At 45.5% G+C, this 20,955-nt stretch overlaps 1 protein-coding gene across 2 annotated transcripts in view; it reads right to left on the bottom strand.

Annotated features, from left to right (window-relative positions):
• Nucleotides 1-565: 565 nt before the first annotated feature.
• LOC311227856 (short transient receptor potential channel 4-like) overlaps nt 566-20,955 on the bottom strand; it is a 50,630-nt gene continuing 30,240 nt past the window's right edge. For both annotated transcript variants that reach the window (XM_084313698.1, XM_084313699.1), the window contains exons 5-11: nt 15,598-15,737; nt 7,072-7,385; nt 6,559-6,754; nt 6,215-6,409; nt 4,317-4,358; nt 3,268-3,357; nt 566-2,207 (exon numbers count right to left, since the gene is read on the bottom strand). In XM_084313698.1, coding sequence (XP_084169824.1) covers nt 1,656-2,207; nt 3,268-3,357; nt 4,317-4,358; nt 6,215-6,409; nt 6,559-6,754; nt 7,072-7,385; nt 15,598-15,737 — 1,529 coding nt within the window. In that variant the 3' untranslated portion in view covers nt 566-1,655. The remainder of the gene's footprint in view (nt 2,208-3,267; nt 3,358-4,316; nt 4,359-6,214; nt 6,410-6,558; nt 6,755-7,071; nt 7,386-15,597; nt 15,738-20,955) is intronic.

Here is a 20,955-nt window from a genome sequence, read left to right as displayed (position 1 = left end):
TTGTGGCGTTATTGTTCTTCTGTAGGTTTGTATCCTCTGCTATCTTTTTTAATAAACACTCTTGGAACCTTAATTTGCATCCTGCCCCTAGGTCCTACACCCCCACCTTTGTGACATTAAGAAAATGTTGTTTTGCTGCCCACTGCTGTTGTGAGCTACCGCTACATCCTCCATATGGACCGACTATGACATACAATATATATTTTCAGCCAGCCTTTTGCCTATGGAATTTCCTTCTGGATAATAAATGATATACTGTTGTAATGTGTGGCCTAAAAACTGACAATAAATCCTTAATAAGTACCCATGCTTTTTAAGCTCTTCTGTCGTGTCCAACTGTGCTCAATCATTCCAAGGCACAGACAGTCGTCTGAAAGCAGCAGCCTGTCCTCGTTAGCAGAGAAAGCAATGCCACTATAATATTGCATGCAGTGTGACTTTTCAGTTAGAGGGAACTTGCATGCCTGTAGAAGTATGCTGGTGCTCGCGCACGCACGCACACACACACAATATGAAGACAAGAAAGAAGGAGGCTTTTGGTGTAACTAAAGATGCTGTATTATTTTCCACTAATGTAATATGGTAACGGGAACCTAATGACTCCATCCGACACCCAACAGCTCAACAGCTTCATGTTATGGAGATATGAAATCAGAAGTGAGAATGTATGCATAAGTGCAAAAGCTATGAAAGATACATGGTAAATACAAACTAGGCATGGAAGGAAAAGGGAATGAATGAAAAAAAAAATATATATATATATGCATGCATGTAATAACTGTGTTTGTTTATTAATTTAGCATTGTCCTTTTGAATATAAATGCTCTATATTAGATTACATTTCATCTTTTCAGAGCTTTGGGCCTGCCTTTTGGAGATGATCTTTTGTAGACTTAATCACACAATGCAAGAATGATCTATACGTATTACGTACAGTGTAATCCATGCAAAGACTTCATTGCTTTACTTCACTAACTCGAGGTTAGCGTTGATGGTTCCACACGTAGGTAGTGTACAGTAGCATAGCATGTTTTAAACCGCTTCGACTTGATTCAGTTGTCCGGGTTGTTGTCTCTACTCCAGTCTGGAGCGTCTCGAAGAAACAAAGTTGTCAGTAAACTGAACAGAGATACAAGTAAGTAAGGAGTAATTTTGTTTGCCCAAATATTCCGGAACCATATACATTTGGGCATTACTCTAGCATTAATAACAGAGTTAATGTGTGCCTCTATACTAAAAAGTAGGAAACAGTAGGGCTGGATTATAGTATCAGCTAAAGACATACAGTATTGGGAATAATTATTCTTATCCTGGCGTTAAGGGTTTCCCCCTGATTTTCGCACGTAAATTGTAACAACAGAACTTAGCGCAAAAGGTGCAACATGAGAATGGGTAGCAGAGTTTCAGGGCTCTTTGGAAAATAAATAATATAACTAAAACACAAGAGACTTTGTTCATTTCACCATTCCCTGAGCAGAAAAAACATAAAAGCCAGCATCCTCGAAATAACAAGCATTTCTGTGTGTCTCCTATTTGACTACAGGTGAATCGATGTAATATCCGTAAGCTAAACCGCCGAGACGTTTTCACATTGAGAAATGATAATGCTCAAAGGAAGCATCGTCCCAGCACTAGACAAAACCAAAATGTCCACGCTACAAGTCTTTCTTTGACTTGTCCTCATCTCCGACAGCAGAGTGTCTTTGTGGGGCGTCTTCTTTCACCCGATTGTCCTCCGCCATTACCTCCACCGTCACCTCCTCCCCGGCCTTTGGTTCCTCCCGGTTTTGTCCCTCGCAGGCTGACGTGTCCATCCCGGCCTCCTGCGGCTCGTCAGACGCTGGGCATATCTCACCGGGTTTCTGAGGGGGACATTTTCCTGCGGTCTCCTCGGGGAAGTGCACACGGTGCTCGACCTCTTTGCGGGGTGGGTCTTCTGAGCACCGGGCGATCACGTTGGAGGAGGCATCGAAGGAGGCAGATGCGTCGGCACCTTTGCCCTGCTGCTGACGGGCGTCACTCACATTGATCAGGGGGAACTTTCTCGGCGGCTGAGCAGGCAGGACCTTGGGGTATTTGAACGAGTGGTCAGGGTATAACAAGCCTGATGTGGCACCGCCAGCTTTACCCGCTGGGCTAGCATGAGGTTTACCCTTCATCATTCCCAGGACTTCATAGCGGAAACTGGAAATATCTTGCTTCAGCTCCTGTTAGCCGTTAAAAAAAACAGAGGTTAGACAAGTACATGAAACATATATGATATGTGTGTGACAGATAGACAGATAGATGAATAGATAGATAGATCTATCCTCAGCTAACCTAGCTTAGCACAAATGAATGAAAGCGGATTGATTGATTGAATTGAAAATTTTATTAACAGATTGCAGAATGGGTACAACAGCTCAATACACACAATTGTTAAGGGGATGCAGACCAGAGAAAGACTTTCGTCTTGTTTACATCAGGGTCCCCCATTTTCAATTCATCATAACATATATGACATACATGACATACAGATAGACAGTACTGTTTATTATTACAAAAAGAGTCTAAAAAGAGAGTATATACATTTGAGGGGGAAGAAACTGTACATTGGAGGAGGTTGGGTAGGTGGGGTGGGAAACTGTATATTGGAGGTGGTTGGGTGGGTGGGGTGGGGGGGTTGGACAGGCGGGGTGGGGAAACTGTACATTGGAGGGGGTTGGGTTTGGACATTTACATGGGCCAGTTTCGAATTGCAGTCTCCCGTAGGTGCTCTTTGAGAGTGGTTTTGAAAGTGGGTAGTGATTCACATTCATTTACAGCTGTGGGTAGGGCATTCCACATTGATGTGGCATAATTGCGAAACGTGTTTAGTCCCTTGTTTGAGCCGAATCTGGGTTTAACACGATTTGTGGAGCCCCCTCTGGTGTTGTGGTCGTGGTATTCACTGACCTTTGTATCACTGACGGATACGAATCAGCTAGCCTAGCTAAAAAACGTTTTCTTTTTAGCCAACAGGTAGGCTAGCGGATACGTATACCATTTCGATTAATTTTGTGCTAAGCTAGGCTAGCTTGCAGCCGGGTATCTTTCGACTGAAACGAATAGAGGGAATTGGTATCTGTCTTCTTATCTGACTCTGGAGAAGACAGTAAGTGCATTTCCCATAATGTTGGCATGTTCCTTTAAATTACACAATAAAGTCCACAAGCTTATTTCTATCTTGGTCCCCCAAAGGACTGAAGCACACATGTCATATTACATGACGCTGTGTGTGTAGATTACCTTGAAGTTTTCCTCTGTCAGCCCCTCTTCTGTTTTGGCATCTCTGATCATCGCAGCCACGTACCTCTTCACTAGGTTTCTCAACACCTCCTGGAGAACACACACAGTATGAGATTATGTGATGAAAAAACTGCAGTGTAATAGACCTCTTCGCTGTTTACAAACATACCGTGTTCGAGCCAGCAATACCAACTGAGTCACGAGACTAAGTTACCCCGGACCTGCGCGAGCTGCTGCGCCAAAATAAGTACAACAGGAGCTCTATGGAGAAACCATGGCACTCCCCTGACTAAAAGTTGTTTCAAACGAAAGCGGCTGGATGTCATTTTGCCAAATCAGCATGGCTGTGAGTGTCTTTCACCTTTTACATAATCTAGCTTTGGCATGGATTGATTGTTTAGTTCGCTAGCATGGCTAACAAATGCAAATATATTGTAGTCTGCCCCGTTGTTCTGACCAGGATTACGTTCCTTTCTGCCCCGGTGATGCGCACGGACACTGAGTCTGACGTATACGGCGAACAGGTCTATAGAATACACGATCACAGCTTGTATTGTATTGAATTGTATTGCATTTTCAATAAACTACTACTGTCACATTCTGTGAGTAAATATCACAAAACTCCTGGGAGAAAGAATATTTGTGTTGAAACATTGAAGGTCATAAAAATATGTTTGTTTGGAATGAGAACCATGGATACTCAAACATAAACTACTACTGTCACATTCTGTGAGTAAATATCACAAAACTCCTGGGAGAAAGAATATTTGTGTTGAAACTTTGAAGGTCATAAAAATATGTTTGTTTGGAATGAGAACCATGGATACTCAAACCAAGTTCAGCGTTGTGGAATAAGCATGTAATTTCACAGTCGAATCAAAACAGTCCTCGCTGTAGCGGACCACAATGTAATGACTTGATGATGTTTAGACTCGACCATTAAATGACATGCTTATTCCATGAAATTGAACTTGGTTCGAGTCTACATGTTTCTCAATCCAAACCATCAAATATCATATTGATACGACCTTTAACAAATCCATCCTTACCTGATACTGATGGTTTAATCGTACATTTTCAGCTGCACGCCTCTACAGAAAAGACACAAGGACACGCAGTGTCATGGATGTGAAGCCTCTGGACTACTTTCGTATCACTCCTTGACTATGGTGATGTAATCTATAGGCATGCTGTGGCCTCAACCCTTAAATCCTTGGACTCTGTATATCACTCTGCCCTCAGATTCATCACTAATGATAGATACGACACTCATCACTGTGTCCTTTATGAGAAGATTGGTTGGTCCTCGCTGATGGAGAGGCGCAACAAACACTGGTATTTGTTCATTTTTAAGGCCCTTATTGGTAAGATACCTCCTTATACTACATCATTATTGGAATATCATTTTGGAACCTATGGAACCTGTTCTAATGACTGGCTGGTCGCTCGAGTTTGCTCAGAACAGGGTAAATCTGTATTTTGCTATGATGCCCCAATAGTTCATGGAATGAACAGTCCTTAACTCATTCAGAGCCGCGCCCATATGACCAAATTAGGTCTAGCACGCCAGCACTGAAGTCAATGTGAGGACGGGGATATTTGCGAACGCTTAAACTATATCTTAAATTATGGCTATGGGTCTAATACACCCGTCGCTTATCAGTGACTTGCTTGCAGTCAACATGTACAAAACGGATTGTTTTTTCATCGGTACATTTCCATTTTATACCATTTTGAATACAAGTATAGTTTTGGAGATTTCTAGTAATTCCAGATAAATACGCGATAATAGCCCTTTAGTGGAATACAGAAAACACGTTGTAATTTTTCGGCTGATTTATGAATAGTTTTCAAATAAACGCTAGATTATCGATAGTATATTTGTCATTCAGCTAGAGAAGCGGGCTGAAAAATCTATTATCCGTGCCTTGGTCAGCGCTAACGGCACGCACACACACACACGCTCCGATGGCCGAGAAAGGAACATCTGATTAACCCAAGACTGGTAAAATACGTTATAGTCCAAAACACATAATCGACGCTGCTCCCAGCCTCCCCAGTGAATGTGGTAACACGATACTGAAGGGAAACCCTGGACCGGAGTTTTTTTTCTGATGCACAGTCCCAGCCAATCCAATCCAATGATGTGCAATACCATCCGGGAGACGATAGGCGGCGGTATTTGCCCTTTGCGAGCTCAGACCCATTCCCAATGATAACGTCAGGCTGGATGGATGAAAAATGAATGGATATCGCTAATAAAAGAAATAACGATTAAAACCCAACTATACTCGTGATTGGCACGCAACGCATGGCGAGTTAACCCGACTATACTCGTGGTTGGCACTGAATGGGTTAAAGCTTGAGATTCTCCCCTCTGTTACAGAGTTATATTATTGTTATGATTTTATATTCTGTGATTTTATATGCCTTTTTTTGCTTAACTCTGTATGTGCACTCGACGTGACTGTAAATGAGGGGAATCTCAGTTGCATTTCGAATTTAAATAAAGGTTTGAAATTAAATGTGCCACGCATGTAAGTTGCCACTAGGGGGTGAGTAAGTGACTGACTGGCTGACATTGCTGGACTATGAGGTGCTTTGCATAAAATAAAATAAAATAAAAAAAAAAAACAACAACAACATTGATCTATAAACATGGGCTGTCTTCACCTGCCCTTTCATCAATGGCCCTTTCTCAGTAGTGCTACTAAACTATTTGGAGGTCTTGCAATGGACGAGTAATCTATTTCTGGGAAGAACACATAATCTAATTTACAAAAAAAAAAAAATGAAAAAAAAGTGTTCACAAAAGATAATCAAATTTACGTGAATTGAGACCAGCCCCCTCTGAAACTCATTCTGTAATACCAAGTCCGTGGAAGGTTACACAGTGCAGTGGTCACACCTTGACATCGATCAAAGCAAATCTGTTGGAGCTCCTCACCCCTAGGGATCCAAATGTTTCTCTCCTTTTCACAACTGGTTTGTGAAAGATGCGAATCTTCATCCATTCAATTAAATACAAAACAGACTTCGGACTAGGGATGATGTTGAACGGGGACGGAAGAGTTCCACATTCCTCAAAATAACTCATCCACAACTTGGTTCTTGCAAATTTCCACTCTATATCTGCATGATCCTGAGAGAGAAAAAAAATTAAAAAGCTTCATCAATACATTCTGTACTAGAGAAAATAATTGGAACGTATAGCAGTGGACCATTATTAGCGTGGGATCGGCAAATGGCATTAAGCGTGGGTGTAATAGTATTATGGGGTGTGTCACTTACAGCAATGTGTTGGTAGGAGTTGTTCATCATGGCAATCAGCATATTCAGAAGGACGACCAGGGAAATGACATTATAGGTGCCGAACATGGTCGCCCCCACAAACTCTGTGAACTCGTGGTCTGCCTCCACATTGGTCACGTACAGACTGATGAGGCCAAACACGGACCAGAATAAAGACTGCAGTGTCTCAAACATCCTAAGGAGAAACAGACCACACAATGAAGAACACACTTTGTCATTCGCCACGAACAATATATGTTTTGTGAGCTTGAGATAATAAGGTTCTGGAGCAGTTTTTAGATATTGAGCTTTAAGGTTTTTTTGCATCCCGTAGAGAAAAAAACGAATATGAACATTTGAATTTGCATTTTAAATAAGCGTGTTCCTAACTTCACCCACATGTAAAGGCCTGTTTGTAAATCTACATTGTATGAATAATTCATAATTTTTTTTTTCCAAGGTCATGGATTTGTCAATTTGTAGAAAGAAAAAAAGAAAAAAGCTTTGACTTGCGTTGTGAAGGCGTTGTTCTGCCGCTCGCATCGGATGCCCTTGCATTTGTCACCCACGTCCGCCTTGTAGTAGAAGTAGAGCTGGTTGAGGCCGTTGGCGAAGGCGAGCAGCACCAGGCAGTAGATGAAGAGGAACTTGAGGATGTCCAGGAGCATGCGGCCCAGCGAGATCTGCAGGGGGCCCAGGTGGGAGTTGGCCGTGAAGAGGCAGATGAGACGCAGGGAGCTGAAGATGTTGGCTATCGCAAACAGCGCCTCAGCCACCAGCGTCGGGTGCCACATCTCCCAGCCGTCTCTGGGCTTGTAGCCGCTGTACTGTTTGGGAGGGAGAAAGAAAGATGGTTCACTCGACGCACTCACACGCGGCGTCAGTAGCGTTAGATGGACGAGAGAGCTGTGGTTGATAAGCCCAGTGCGTGTCATTCATGCAGCCCGATCTCACTTAAAAGATGTGAACCGACTGTAATGTACTAATGTAATGTTAATGTACTAATCGACCACAGGAAAAAAGGTACATATTGTACATTATGTGATAGCCATAAGTAATATATTGACACATTTACGAAAAAGGTATAAGTACATATATTACATATTCAAGAAATGTAAACTTTTAACAGTTTCAGAAAACGTTTGAGTTCTGAAACGTTATTGAGGGGAACGAACCCGGGACGCTCAAGACTATACCTTTACCTCACAACTACCTTTACTGTGCCTTTACCTCAAGACTACCTTTACTGTGCCTTTACCTCAAGAAACTACATGGCTCTACATGGCTCTACGTGGCACTACATGGCACTACATGGCACTACAGGGTACTACATGGTACCACAGGGCACTACAGGGTACTAGATGGCACTACAGGGTACTACAGGGCACTACGGGGTACTACATGGCACTACGGGGTACTATAGGGTACTACATGGCACTACAGGGTACTACATGGTACTACATGGCACTACAGGGTACTACATGTCTGCTCCTTTGCAGCACCACAAACATGGGAACTCTCTAACTCTTCCCCCCCCCCCCCCTCCCCCCCCCCCCTCCCTTCCCCCTCTCTCTGAGTGCCCGTCTCCTGGCGCTGACTAAGGTGATGGATGCCTCGGGGTCTTGGCCAAGATTGTAGTGACTGCTCTACATGCACCTCCGAGGCCTTGGATCAGTTATTCACCGCCGTCTGTCCGTGGTCCTGTCAACTGATTAACAGTATTAACAGACTGTTAACAGATTAACAGTCAACGCGGTTTCATTGCTGGGTTAAGTACTTCTATTCTATTCACATAATACGCTTACTTCATATATCTACTCCATTCACATATATGCCTACTGTTGTGAAGGGCCAGATTAAAGCTGAGAATCTACATTTATTGTTTTATATACATTGTATATTATTTATATATACACGGTATATCCCTTTACCTGCGTTCGAACCATAGTAATATTCGCTCTCCTTATTGGATAGCGCCCCAGGCGCCAGCCCGCAAGCCCCCAACGTCAGGTTCAAAGACAAGCTCAGGCATGTCGTAACATGCCCGGAGACCGCGTATTGATTCCAGACAAGAACTGAGGTTTGGGACTAGATAATCACTTAAGTATATATACGGCGCAGATGCGCACAGCAGCACTTCGTTCGTTCATCAAGTTCATCCCGAGTCAACGGTTAGTGAAGTGAGCAACCGTGCGTTGAGAACACGTGCGAATAGAATAGTAAAGTGTCCGAGTTTAATGCAGTAACGTCAAGTTAGACCTAGTTTAATGTGAAGTAAATAGTCGTTAATTTATTGTATATCGTGCAACCCAGTTCGTTCGTGTGTAGCATTACCTAACGGTTCGTTCGTGTTAGCTAGTGAACCTTAGCCAGGGTGCGTGGCCTAAATACGTTGCCAGTACCCGAGGAGGCCTAGTCGGAGAACCGTTGGACATGTGCACAGGAGAACCAGCGGCGGCGATTGCAGAACCATTACTGGTTGGATTATATTGATTTGGAACGTGTTACCCGGAGAAGAGCCTCGTTGATTTCCACTATCGTTTGGGATTTAACCTCGTGAGGATTACACTCGGGCTGGCCTCATGGACAGAGGCTGGCTAGCTATCATCGTTTGCTATCGAGCATTGGATTAGTTATTGCTTTTGCTGCTGATCGTTGGATTTACAAGGACTGGCTTCTGTACGTGAAGTCCCTTTATTCTTCATTGAATCAGACTGAGTATCCGAACATTCCTCTATCCTCTAGACCTTACAACTCTGAGAGGAACCCAGTGTCTCCAGGCGGTACCAGCGTTGCCTTCTATAATTGCTATTATACGCCAGGTGGCGTCAGCTTAGTACCCATCGTAGGAATCCTGCAATTCCCAGTGACTCATGCTACTGACTGACTTTATGCATATTCTTCGCCATACAAGCGCGACCCTAATTCTCATTCTGTAACCTAATGTTGCATAATAATAAAATACCCTCAAATACTATTTCTTTGTCAATGCCGTGTTATTATGAGTGTTCACCATCTATATTCGATGTACTGTCTGGCCAGTAATTAAAGTACATACCTAGCAGTGGTTTAATCTATCACAATCTTTAATACAGTCAGGGTTTTGTAACCCCTCAGTTACACCTACCACTTGTATCTATTGCTATGTCCGCCTACTACAATCTCATGAGCTGTCTAACGCCTGTCCCGTCTCCCTGTCTCCCTATGACTTGCTGTCCTGGAGTGTTGACCGGAGTGTTGGACGTCCCGTGACGAAGGCCGGGAGATTGCGACCCCCTCTGCGTGCCCCCCTGTCTCCGGAGGTCTCGTAGTGGTGACCGGAGTGCCGGATGTCCCGCGATGATGTCGGGGAGTTCGCGACCCTCTCTGCGCCACCCCCTATCTCCCTGTCTCCGGCTGTCCCTGAGCAACGACCGGAGTGTTGAATGTCCCGTGACTAAGACAGGGAGGACGTGACCCTCTTTGCGCCGCCCCTGTGCCTCAAATAGATCCGCTATCAATAGAGCTGCCGCGGTATTGATATTTTCCTTACCGCACGAATTTGCGAAATATTTCCTACCGCTGCGGTTATTACCGCACAGTGCGCACAAAAAAAAAAAGGTTTGAATGCATTTTTTTTTTTTTTGTAGTCTACTCTTATAGCCTGCCTCTAGTCTAATGGCGCTTTTCCACTGCATAGTACCTACTCGACTCGACCCGCTTTAGGCACCTGGTACTTCGTTCCTTTTCCACTGCAGCCAGGTACTACTCCGTTTGTCTCCGACGTGGGGATGCAGGCGGGGCCGCTCGCTTGTGTACACTGAAAGCTCTGTGGGCATAGATGTCCGAGGGCTTGCAAGTTGCAGCAAGCCAGAGTTTAACACAGTTTCAATCAATCAATCAATCAATCAATAACAACATTAACCAGACTCTCGTTGAGTCTATTCTGCCAAAGCTAACGTTACCTCTCATTGTGTATTCTACCAAGCAAACCCGGGTTTAACGTTACCTCTCGTGTTGACGGTAGTATTAGGCTAATAATAACAACAACAAACTTAACACATCAGCGATCTTGTTGTGACACTAAACTCTCCGCTCGGTGGTAAATTGGGTTGATGTCGGTTTTGTTTCATCAATCAATAAGGCAGAATACACAGTGAATCCATTCTTTTTTGTTTATTGCTTGGTTCTGTCGCAAACAAATCCTGAATGAAATGCATCCTTAGCGAGGCAGTAAAGATGGCGGCGTTCTGTTTTCGTTCAGAGGCTACAAAGTGTGACGCGTCTCTCTTCTGACCAGTCAGTGGTCTGCAATGTTTCACATGTCTTTTCTGGTACCACTTCTACCCAATAGGGTCGCTTGGAACCGAGTAGGGTATATCTGCAGAGCCGCAAGCCGCAAGCCAACTTTATTATTATGATAAAAAAACAGCGGTGACGCGGTATTCAGCCTAACTCTGCGGTGAGCGTGATGCAACAGTATCACGGCAGCTCTAGCTATCAACTCTATCTTTAATCTTTCAAAATGTTCAGTTGCTATCGCTATTAGCTCTATCTTTAATCTTTCAAAATGTACAGTTGCTATTGCATGCACTCATCTGTGTTTCACCACACACATGAGTGCATGCTTACCAACTGTCCGTCTGCAACACTACTAGAACCAACATCTAAGAAGGGAGATCCCCCCTTGAATGGCCCTTCTAAGGTTTCTCTCCTCCACACTGCCTGTGGAGCTTTTTTCCCTATTGTTAGGTTTTAGTGAGTTTTTGCATTCTTTCATTTATTTGCATTCATCTAAAAATGTTTGGACCTTATGGTGTTCTTGTTCTGTTCTTGACTTATTGTTATGTTTTCTTCTTGACTTGTTTAAAGAAGACCTGTACGGCCCATGGGGACATTAACGTGTGTTGTCGGGCCCTATAAATAAATTTGATTTGATTTGATTTGACTACCGAGACACACTTTTCTAATAGCCTCACCCCAACCCTAACCCTAACCTTAACCCTAACTTTATATCTTATCTCTATCTAGGTCGTCCTCGGACGGGCCCTCCATCGGTGCTTCCTCCATGCATCCGGCTAGCTCGCTGGTACTTCCTGCTCCCGCATCTTTCTAGAGTACGTCCACGTACTCCCCCGACCGACCTTTCCATCACAGTCGAGAATGCAGCTGTGACCGCGTCCCCGACCGTCAAGAACCTTGGTGTTGTCCTCGACGACCAGTTGAACTTCTCTGCTCACATCGCAGCAACAACCAGAACCTGCAGATTCCTCCTGAGCAACGTCAGAAGGATCCGCCCCTTCCTGACAAAAGAAGCCACCCAACTCCTCGTCCAATCAACAGTCATCTCCCGCCTCGACTACTGCAACGCACTGCTTGCTGGCCTCCCGGCCACTGCCACCAAGCCTCTTCAACTCATTCAGAACGCAGCAGCTCGCCTGATCTCAAACCTACCAAAGTCGGCCCATGTCACCCCACTTCTTAGGGACCTGCACTGGCTCCCCATTGCTGCACGAATCCGCTTCAAGGCCCTCGACCTGGCATACCGCGGCAAAGGGAACCGCTCCTGCCTACCTCTGGTCAATGGTCTCTAACTACACACCCTCAAGACCCCTACGCTCTGCATGAATGAATGAATGAAAACTTTATTTAACAGATTGCAGAATGGGTACAATACAGTACGGCTCAATACACACAATTGTTAAGGGGATGCAGACCTGAGAAAGACGTTTGTCTTGTTTCCATCAGGGTCTTGGGCATTTTTTTTGGCATTTACGGTGGCCAGTTTCGAATTGCAGCCTCCCATAGGTGCTCTTTAAGAGCGGTTTTGAATGTGGGTAGGGATTCACATTCCTTTACAGCTTTGGGTAGGGCGTTCCACATTGATGTGGCATAATTGCGAAACATGTTTAGTCCCTTGTTTGAGCCGAATCTGGGTTTAACATGATTTGTTGAGCTTCCTCTGGTGTAGTGGTTGTGGTATTCACTGACCTTTGGGAAGTATTTTGACATGTACATGGGTACCTTAGTCGTATAGTGTATCTTGTAGACCAGGCCCATTGCAAGTTGCTGTACTCTGTCGTCTACTCTAAGCCATCCTAGGTTGTCAAAGTGGGCAGGGGTGAGGTGGGTTCTGGGGTTCAGGTCAAGTAGTAGTCTGACCAGTTTGTTTTGTGATGTTTGTAATTTTGTTTTAAGCGCCTTTGAGGTGCTTTGGTACCAAGAGGTGCACGCATAGTCGTAGTACCCTTGAATGAGTGCTCCTGCCAGAGTCTTCAGGGTATTCTTGTTTACCAGAGAGGAGATCCGGTACAAGAATCGAGTTCGTTGGTTGACTTTTTTTATTACATTGGATGCCATTTTGTCACAGGAAAGATTTTCCTCTAGGATGGAACCCAGGTAGGTAATTTCGTCTTTCCTTGTGACAATATTGTCACCCACTGTAACTGAGAAGCCGTCGGTCTTGCTGAGTTTGTTATTTGAACCGAAGAGAATGGACTCTGTTTTGCCCATGTGTAATGATAGTTTGTTATCAGCAAGCCATATGCAGATTTTGCCTAGTTCCGAGCTGAGGGTTTTTTCAACCTGCAACTTGTTCTTGTCAGAGACCAGCAGGGCTGAGTCGTCCGCAAACAGGAACAAGTTGCAGTCACAGGCTGACGACATGTCATTTGCATAAATTAGGAAGAGTAGCGGTCCTAGTATGCTTCCTTGTGGAACACCACAGCTCACTGTGAGGGGGGGGGATAGAGTACCGTTTACCTCTACCATCTGTTCTCTCCCCTCCAGGTAGGATTGCATCCAGCCCACTGATAGACTATCAAAACCAATTGCTTTTAGCTTGTCAATCAGAATGGAGTGATTGACAGTGTCGAAGGCCTTTTGTAGGTCCAGCATGACCATGCCGCAGTATTTGCCCGCGTCCACCTCTTGTTTGATGTGGTTGTTCAAATAGAGGAGGCATGTGTCAGTGGAGTGGGACGTTCTGAAGCCAGATTGGAATTCGTAGATTAGATTTTTTTCCGCCAGGTACTTTTCGACCTGTTCGTAGACTATTTTCTCCATGACTTTCGAGATGGAGGTAAGAATAGAAACAGGGCGGTAGTTGCCTGGGTCTAATTTGCTGCCCTTTTTGTGCAGAGGGGTCACTCTCGCAATTTTGAAGTCCTTGGGGACGTGTCCCTGTTTTATAGAGAGGTTTATTATGTGTGTGATGACTGGGGTGATGGCGGCTGCTGCGTCTCTGAGGAATTTGGCTGCCTCAGACCTACTCCTATCCGAGCTCCGGGAGAAGTCGCCTATTCTCAGTCCTTGCCCCACAATGGTGGAATGAACTACCCACCCCAGTTAATACAGACGAAACCCGTCCAATCTTTCACCATCGACTAAAGACGCACTTTTTCAACCATTATCTAAAAATGTTTATTAATAAATACATTTTTAATTTAAATAAAAAATCTAACCCTAACTAACCTTACTGTCATGCACTTGTCCTAATAAACTAACCTACACTGTAGCACTCAACACTTTGATGAACATTGTTACTCAGCTGATAGAGTTGTGCCCTTCCTGATGACTTGTCGTACAGGACTTGTAAGTCGCTTTGGATAAAAGCGTCAGCTAAATGACTAAATGTAAATGTACAGTAAATGTAGTGTGGGACATCCTCGTGATCGATGCCCGTGTGTTGGCTCCCACAGCACAAGTTTGCTGGCTGGCAGCTCTTAGTGTCTCTGGCAGAGACCTGCCAGCCTCATTCTCCTGACTGCTATTTTCTTGCTCACCCTTAGCGCCTCCCCATACAAGTTTGCGTTGGTGACATGCTCATCCTTGTTGATGTTAAGTACTACACGCATCATTCTGGTGTAGCACCCATCTAGGGACTTGTGCAGGGTGGGCTTCAGGGGCCAGCATTCACTGCCATATAGAAGAACAGACTCTACTGTTGCATAGAAGAAGCTGAGTTTGATTTGTCGGGGGAGGTTGGAGTTCCACACACTGGTCATGCCGTTCAAGGCCCTCCACTTATCTTATCGTAGGTATCGAACAGAAGCCGTTTGTCTATCTTAAACATAACCGTTAAATCTTCAAATTAACCGTAATCATAGTATTGCTACAGGGGCGGCTACGTGGCGTAGTGGGCAAGGCGCTCGCCACGAATGACGGAGACGCTGGGCTTGCCTGTTCGAGCCCAGCGCTCCACATTGCTTTCAGTTTAGCTGGTCGTTCATACTAATACACATTGGCCGTATTAGGGGGTGGGAAACTGATGGGTGGGGATCGGGCGTTGTGGACAGCGACTCCTACAGGTCGGTTGGTGCACCTGCACAGTAGAATCAGGAAGTGTCGGGGGCAGCGTGAGCCTCCCACGCGTTACTCCTCGCCACTGAGAGATCGAGCTGCGCAGGTGAAAAGATGCGACTGCTGTTACCTCAAGTACCGGAGGGGACTTGTGCTATGTATGACTTAGTCCACATTGCAGCCGGCTTGTGGGAGGCAAGAAACAGCGTTCGTGACAGGGGAGGGTTGAATTGGATGATACGAAATTGGGATGGGAGAAAATATAGAAAATGGGAGAAAAAGTGGATCAAAAAAAATCATAGTATTGCTACAGTAGGTTTGTATCAGGCTGGGTGGTTTAGTCAAGTGGCAAGAGCACTCGCCCACAACCACAATCCGGTGTTTGTTTGTTTTGGACTTTTGCAGATACGAAACATAAATTACTTATACAAGACGTAAATATATTACTTATAGCTATAACATAACCATTAATAACGTAATAACATTGTGTACCTTTTTTTCCTGTGGTCAATAATCGATTATAGTACCGGTACTTTATTTACATTTTCTAATGAGACAAATTCTTATGAGAAATAGAGGTGACATTATGCATTCACTTTTTAAAGTGTTTGGTGGAACCAAATCTATTAAAAGTGTACAATTAAGAACACAAGCATAAACATACTGCACAGATGATGCTACACTCGAACACATGGCTTCTCTGACATAATGTATACTAGTAGTGCCACCGTACTCTTCTCTACTGCATAGTGATCATACCTTTGCATAGGCGACGAACTTCAGAGAGATGGTGGCGAGGTACAAGGCGTTCATTATGAAGTCCATTAGGTTCCACCAGTCGTTGATATAGTCCTCAAAACCACCGTCCCACATCTGCTTGATCTCCGTCCATATGAAACCTATGATGATGATGATAATATTAATAACAATGGGCCTCATGCATGAAGCGATATAAGAACAGATTTTGTTCTTAACTAGCATTTCCTCTTACTTTGTTCTTACCTGGGATTCAGCAAAGTTTTCTTATTGTTGCTTTTTTCTCAGGCAAGAACAAATTATAAGAGTGGTCGAGAGCACTCTTACCGAAATAAGAAGTTCTTACCCAGATGAGAAACATTTAAAAAAGCCTACCATTCATAATAATAATAATAATACATACGATTTATATAGCGCTTTTCCTAATTCTCAAAGACACTTTACAAAACAAACAATATAATACAATACAGTTTTAGTAGATCAAATAAAAAAATATATATAAAATGGTGAGAGAGGAAGGAGTTCATGGGTTGAAAGAAAACCATTGTTCAATTGCCCCCAAATACAGTACCCCCAAATACGACTTTATAAACCCATGCAGAACTTTTCAATAATAATAATTATTATAACTCTGAAATTAATTATATATTGCTGTTAGAACAGTTAGATGCTGGCTGCCCAGGCCGTACGCATATAACGCATATTTACAACCTCTCCTCTCTTCTCTTCTCTATAGATGAAGATGTAGCAGTACTGTCTATCTGTATGTCATGTATGTCATATATGTTATGATGAATTGAAAATGGGGGACCCTGATGTAAACAAGACGAAAGTCTTTCTCTGGTCTGCATCCCCTTAACAATTGTGTGTATTGAGCTGTACTGTATTGTACCAATTCTGCAATCTGTTAATAAAATGTTCAATCAATCAATCAAAACTCTGCTCCACACCTAAAGTTCTGAGCGCACTCTGAGTTTTAGCCACGGACATTTCAGAGAGAGATGACATCTCTCCACGGACATTTCAGCTGATCTCTCTCTGAAAGGAGAGAGCATATGGATCAGCGGCATATATATCAGTATACTGCGCGCCGCGATTGGTTCTTGACAAGCACGCAGCCAGTCTTTCAGTATTGACAAAGCCTACTTTTGACGGATTTATTTCGCACTATACAGTACGTATACGTGTATAAGTACAAGTATAAGTCTTTATTTGTCATCAGATTAACACACACACACACACATGCGATGAGCAACCCACAGGAACACACACACATGCACTGAGTCGCAAGTCATGAGACGTGTGTGTGTGTGTGTCATTTTGAGATTGCAAAGCACTTCCTGTTGAATATATCAGACAGGGATCAGATGGCGAAACTCGGCTGTTTTACACCCGCCTCATTCGCCTTATAAGGAGATGGTGGGCGTGTCTGTATGCAAATTAATTTAGCGCGAACGGCTGCGCTTTTGAGTTTAAGAATGAGTGGGATTCATCATGCAAATCTCCTGGGTACGCACAGATTTCGACGTTAAGAACAGCTTGATGAATGTGGCGGTGGCTTTTCTTATTGTTCTCTTAACAGACAGGTAAGCAAGAATATAAGAAAAATAATAAGAGAGTATTGTTGAATGAGGCCCAGTGATAATACAAATAGATAAAAAAAAATGTATAGTGCTTTATCTTCAAGGGGCACAAAGCTGATTTATTTTGCACATGTCATAATAATAATAACAATTCATTTTATTTATAGCGCTTTTCAATGACCCGAAAACTCTGACAATAAGCAAAACAAGAAACAGAGAAACATGGAACCACAGGGAAACAAGCAACAGTATGAATACACAAGAACATAAAACCACGAGTAACAAACAACAAATACAGAAGCCAGTAGGGGAGACAATCAGGGAAGTAAGGGAAACGATAGGTTATGACTATAACCAAGTTCTGTTAGTTAGGGGCGATGCTTGGCATCACTACTGCACTATCTCGCGTACGTGCACGCGTACTGAATAAACCACAAATGTACCTCTAATACCAGTATTAGTCTGACCACACCCCTCATCAGCTTACCTTCATAAGCAGGTGTGTGGTCACCTGCTCTCCTCCTTCCCAAGCTTTCACCACAAGGTGAGGACAAGGGCTGCAGCGGTCGTCTGATGCCAAGCATCGCCCCTAACTAACAGAACTTGGTTATAGTCATAACCTATCGTTCTGTATCGTTAGTGGCTTAGCTTGGCATCACTACTGCACAAGGGAGGCCAAGCGGAGCCACTTGGCTGACAAATACACCCCGCTGACAGCCCCCCAAAACCATCAGAACAGGGAGGGCCGAGCCCCCCCGACCCCCCCTAATGGAGGGTATCCCCCCTATTAGAGGCTTCACGGGAAGGCGACGGACCCGACCGTGCGAAGAGGCACTCAAGCAACTTAACGCACAGGGTGAGCAGACCGTGGCTTGACCCCACGACTACACACACGCACAACCCGCATGCCACCCGGGAACGAACGGAGGAACAACCTCGTTACTGCCCCCAGAATCACGGGGCCAAGGGCAAACCCAACCCCGTGGCAAGGCCGTAGCAGCGGAGCGCGAAGGAAGACCCAGACCCACCAAAAGGACTGGACTCCCTGGAATGGGGGCCCGGAGAAGTCCATGATGCCAGCATCAAGACCCCACCAGGTGGGCACGTAGTGCCCCGCCCCCCACATCGCCAGCGTATTCGGACAAAGGCCCCTCAGTTACTGCACCTGGTATTCCCAGGCGGAACCAACCAGGCCAGAACCTGCCCAGCTTCCGAGATCGGACGAGATCGGGCGTGTTCAGGTCGGTATGGCCGTAAGCCGAGCGGGCCCCGTCCCCCCAATAGTACACCGCCTGGCACACTGACCCTGCAGAACAGGCAGTCAGCATGGCCGTAAGCACACAAAAAAGGTTAACCAACGGAAGCAGGCAGCGCACCGGGGAAAAACCAGGCAACAGGCTGTTAACCCTAGCCTGGAGACTGCGGACGAGACAGGCGCCAGAGGGGACAGCTGAACACAGCCGCCCCGGCGGAAGGAGCGTAAGCTGGCGGTGTTGCATGACCAAGCCTCCATTTAACAACCCCCACCCAGAGGGGTCGAGGCAGAGAAGGCTGACACGATTGGCAGACGTCATGAACGTGCAGGGGCACCCTCAAACGGTGAACCCGGGAGTTGACACTGCTCCAACACACCAGGGAATCAACCACCTCGGTGTTACCCAATGCGGTGGTTGTTCCTATAACCCCTCAAGAAAAAACTCCAAAACACACCTGCGGGTATACACCGGCTATACCGCAGTACAAGTGTTTCAGTTTCCAAAAAGGGTTAACCCAGGCCTACGGGTCGCAAACATCACTTCGGACCGGGCCTGGCGGTACGGGAAGCACAGGGTCACCAGAGAAGGTCAAAAAACCACCCCCACAGGCCCCTCTTCGCCATGCGTGAGAGAGGAGCGAAAAATAATGGAGAACCAGCCCCTAAGCACACCGTACCTGGTATTCCCCGGCGGTCTCCCAACCAAGTACTAACCAGGACCAACCTGTGTAGCGGCCGAGATCCGACGAGATCGAGCGCGTACAGAATGGCATGGCTGTAAGCCATGACGACAGTGCTGAGTAAAAACATACCCAACCAGGGTCTCCATAGCGCTTAACCCTGTGACACCCAGACCGACCTGGCATTTTTCCCCCTGAAAAAAGCCCAAGTCCCTCAGGGTACCAGAACAGCAGATCTGCATCCCCGGCGGACAACGGGTTCAACTGATCTGGACCAGCGTGACCAGAACCAGTCCCGTGCCCTAACCACGCCGACATGCCTACTCCAGGAGAAGGGCAGATATGCGTGTTGATCTTAACATGAAAAGAAGGCGCCACCCAGACGTTCGGACGAACCGCGCCTGGTGGCCCACCCCAAGGGCGTGAGACCCCACTACATATGTTCAGATCCATCCCGTCATCATCCCCCAGACATGAACGAGAATCCGTCGACAACCCACCCAGGTCATGGGATGTGGTCGCCGGAAGAGGAAAAACCCCCATCCCAGTTGCTTTATAAAAACGCTGTTTCAACCACAAGCAACCAAGGCGTGCCAGTCAATCGCCTGTTTACAGCGAGCTAGCACTATACGTGCGTCGGGACACACCCCCATCAATGAACAGGCTATTTAGACCTGTCATTGAATCCCCAAGGCGCCCAGGGGAACGACAAGAGGGGTGTGACACTCCCTAACTCCAACACTTCTGGAATAGAAAGAAGGAAGCATCAACAGTATGTATCCCAGTCTACACAGCCGGGGTAAAAAATGTTCACATTTTTACATCCCACCACCCTCCCATAGGAAAGAGACGGGGATCCCCAGAGAGACTTCCCACGCGAGCTGTACAGATTGAAAAGAATATATTGCACCTTGAGCCATGTAAAAAACTGGTTTTAGGGCCTCCGGGGAAGAGGCACCGAACCCATACACACTCAATAAACGAATTGAATCGAATATACATACAATAGAAAAGGACCCTTCTAGAGGGTCCACTCACTTTGACAATCTGAGGAGGAAGGCTCTGTACTCTGATGGAGGCTTCCTCACATGGAAGAAGGAGTCCGAACTCACAGAAGGCCTGAACAGGCGCTTGGCGAGGAGGAGCCCTGACCACCCCCCCTGAAAACAGATCCATCACATGGACCTGAACAGCACACGGAAGTCCTACCAACAGAGACGCGCACGGTGACGTACTCTATGGCGGGGGAATTCCTGCGGTGCACACGCCCAATATACCAGGCCGTGGGACCAGGAACTCCCTCCCCCCCCCCCCCCCCCGTAACGTGCCGAACCGCCACGTGACGGGAACCTTGAAGGACAGGGGGTGTACCCCTGACCGACAGAACAATGGGGAGAGGAAAGGTTACCAGTTCACCCCTTTACGACCCCACACCCATGATACGACGTAACGACAAAAAGAGAATATGACACAGTCATAGTCAGCCCTATGAAGCGTTTCACAGCTCCACACAGCGCATGAGCTAACCTGCTATCTGATTTTTACTAAGGAAAAACACAGAATAGAGAGGGCTCTAAGAACCCCGGTCCAACATACACATGTGCTTCTGTGGCCAGTACAACCCAGTTGTAGGTCACATGACACACACAACCCATCATCACCTACAAAAAACGGCAAAAACACTCAACAGAGGAACGCCGTTTTTTCCACAATGAGAGAATACATCATTCTTGATTAGTATCGACCACAGGCCTTGCTAAGCACACATGACAGCAACCAAACCAATTTCCCTTTAGGAAATAAGTTTCTCCAGCAGATTTAGCACAACCTCAGCAATCAAGCT

Source organism: Notolepis coatsorum (assembly GCF_963971535.1).
Source record: "Notolepis coatsorum genome assembly, chromosome: 1".
Taxonomy (NCBI): Eukaryota; Metazoa; Chordata; class Actinopteri; order Aulopiformes; family Paralepididae; genus Notolepis; species Notolepis coatsorum.
Note: the sequence above shows the minus strand (reverse complement) of the source record. Positions and strands in the feature narration are given on the sequence as shown.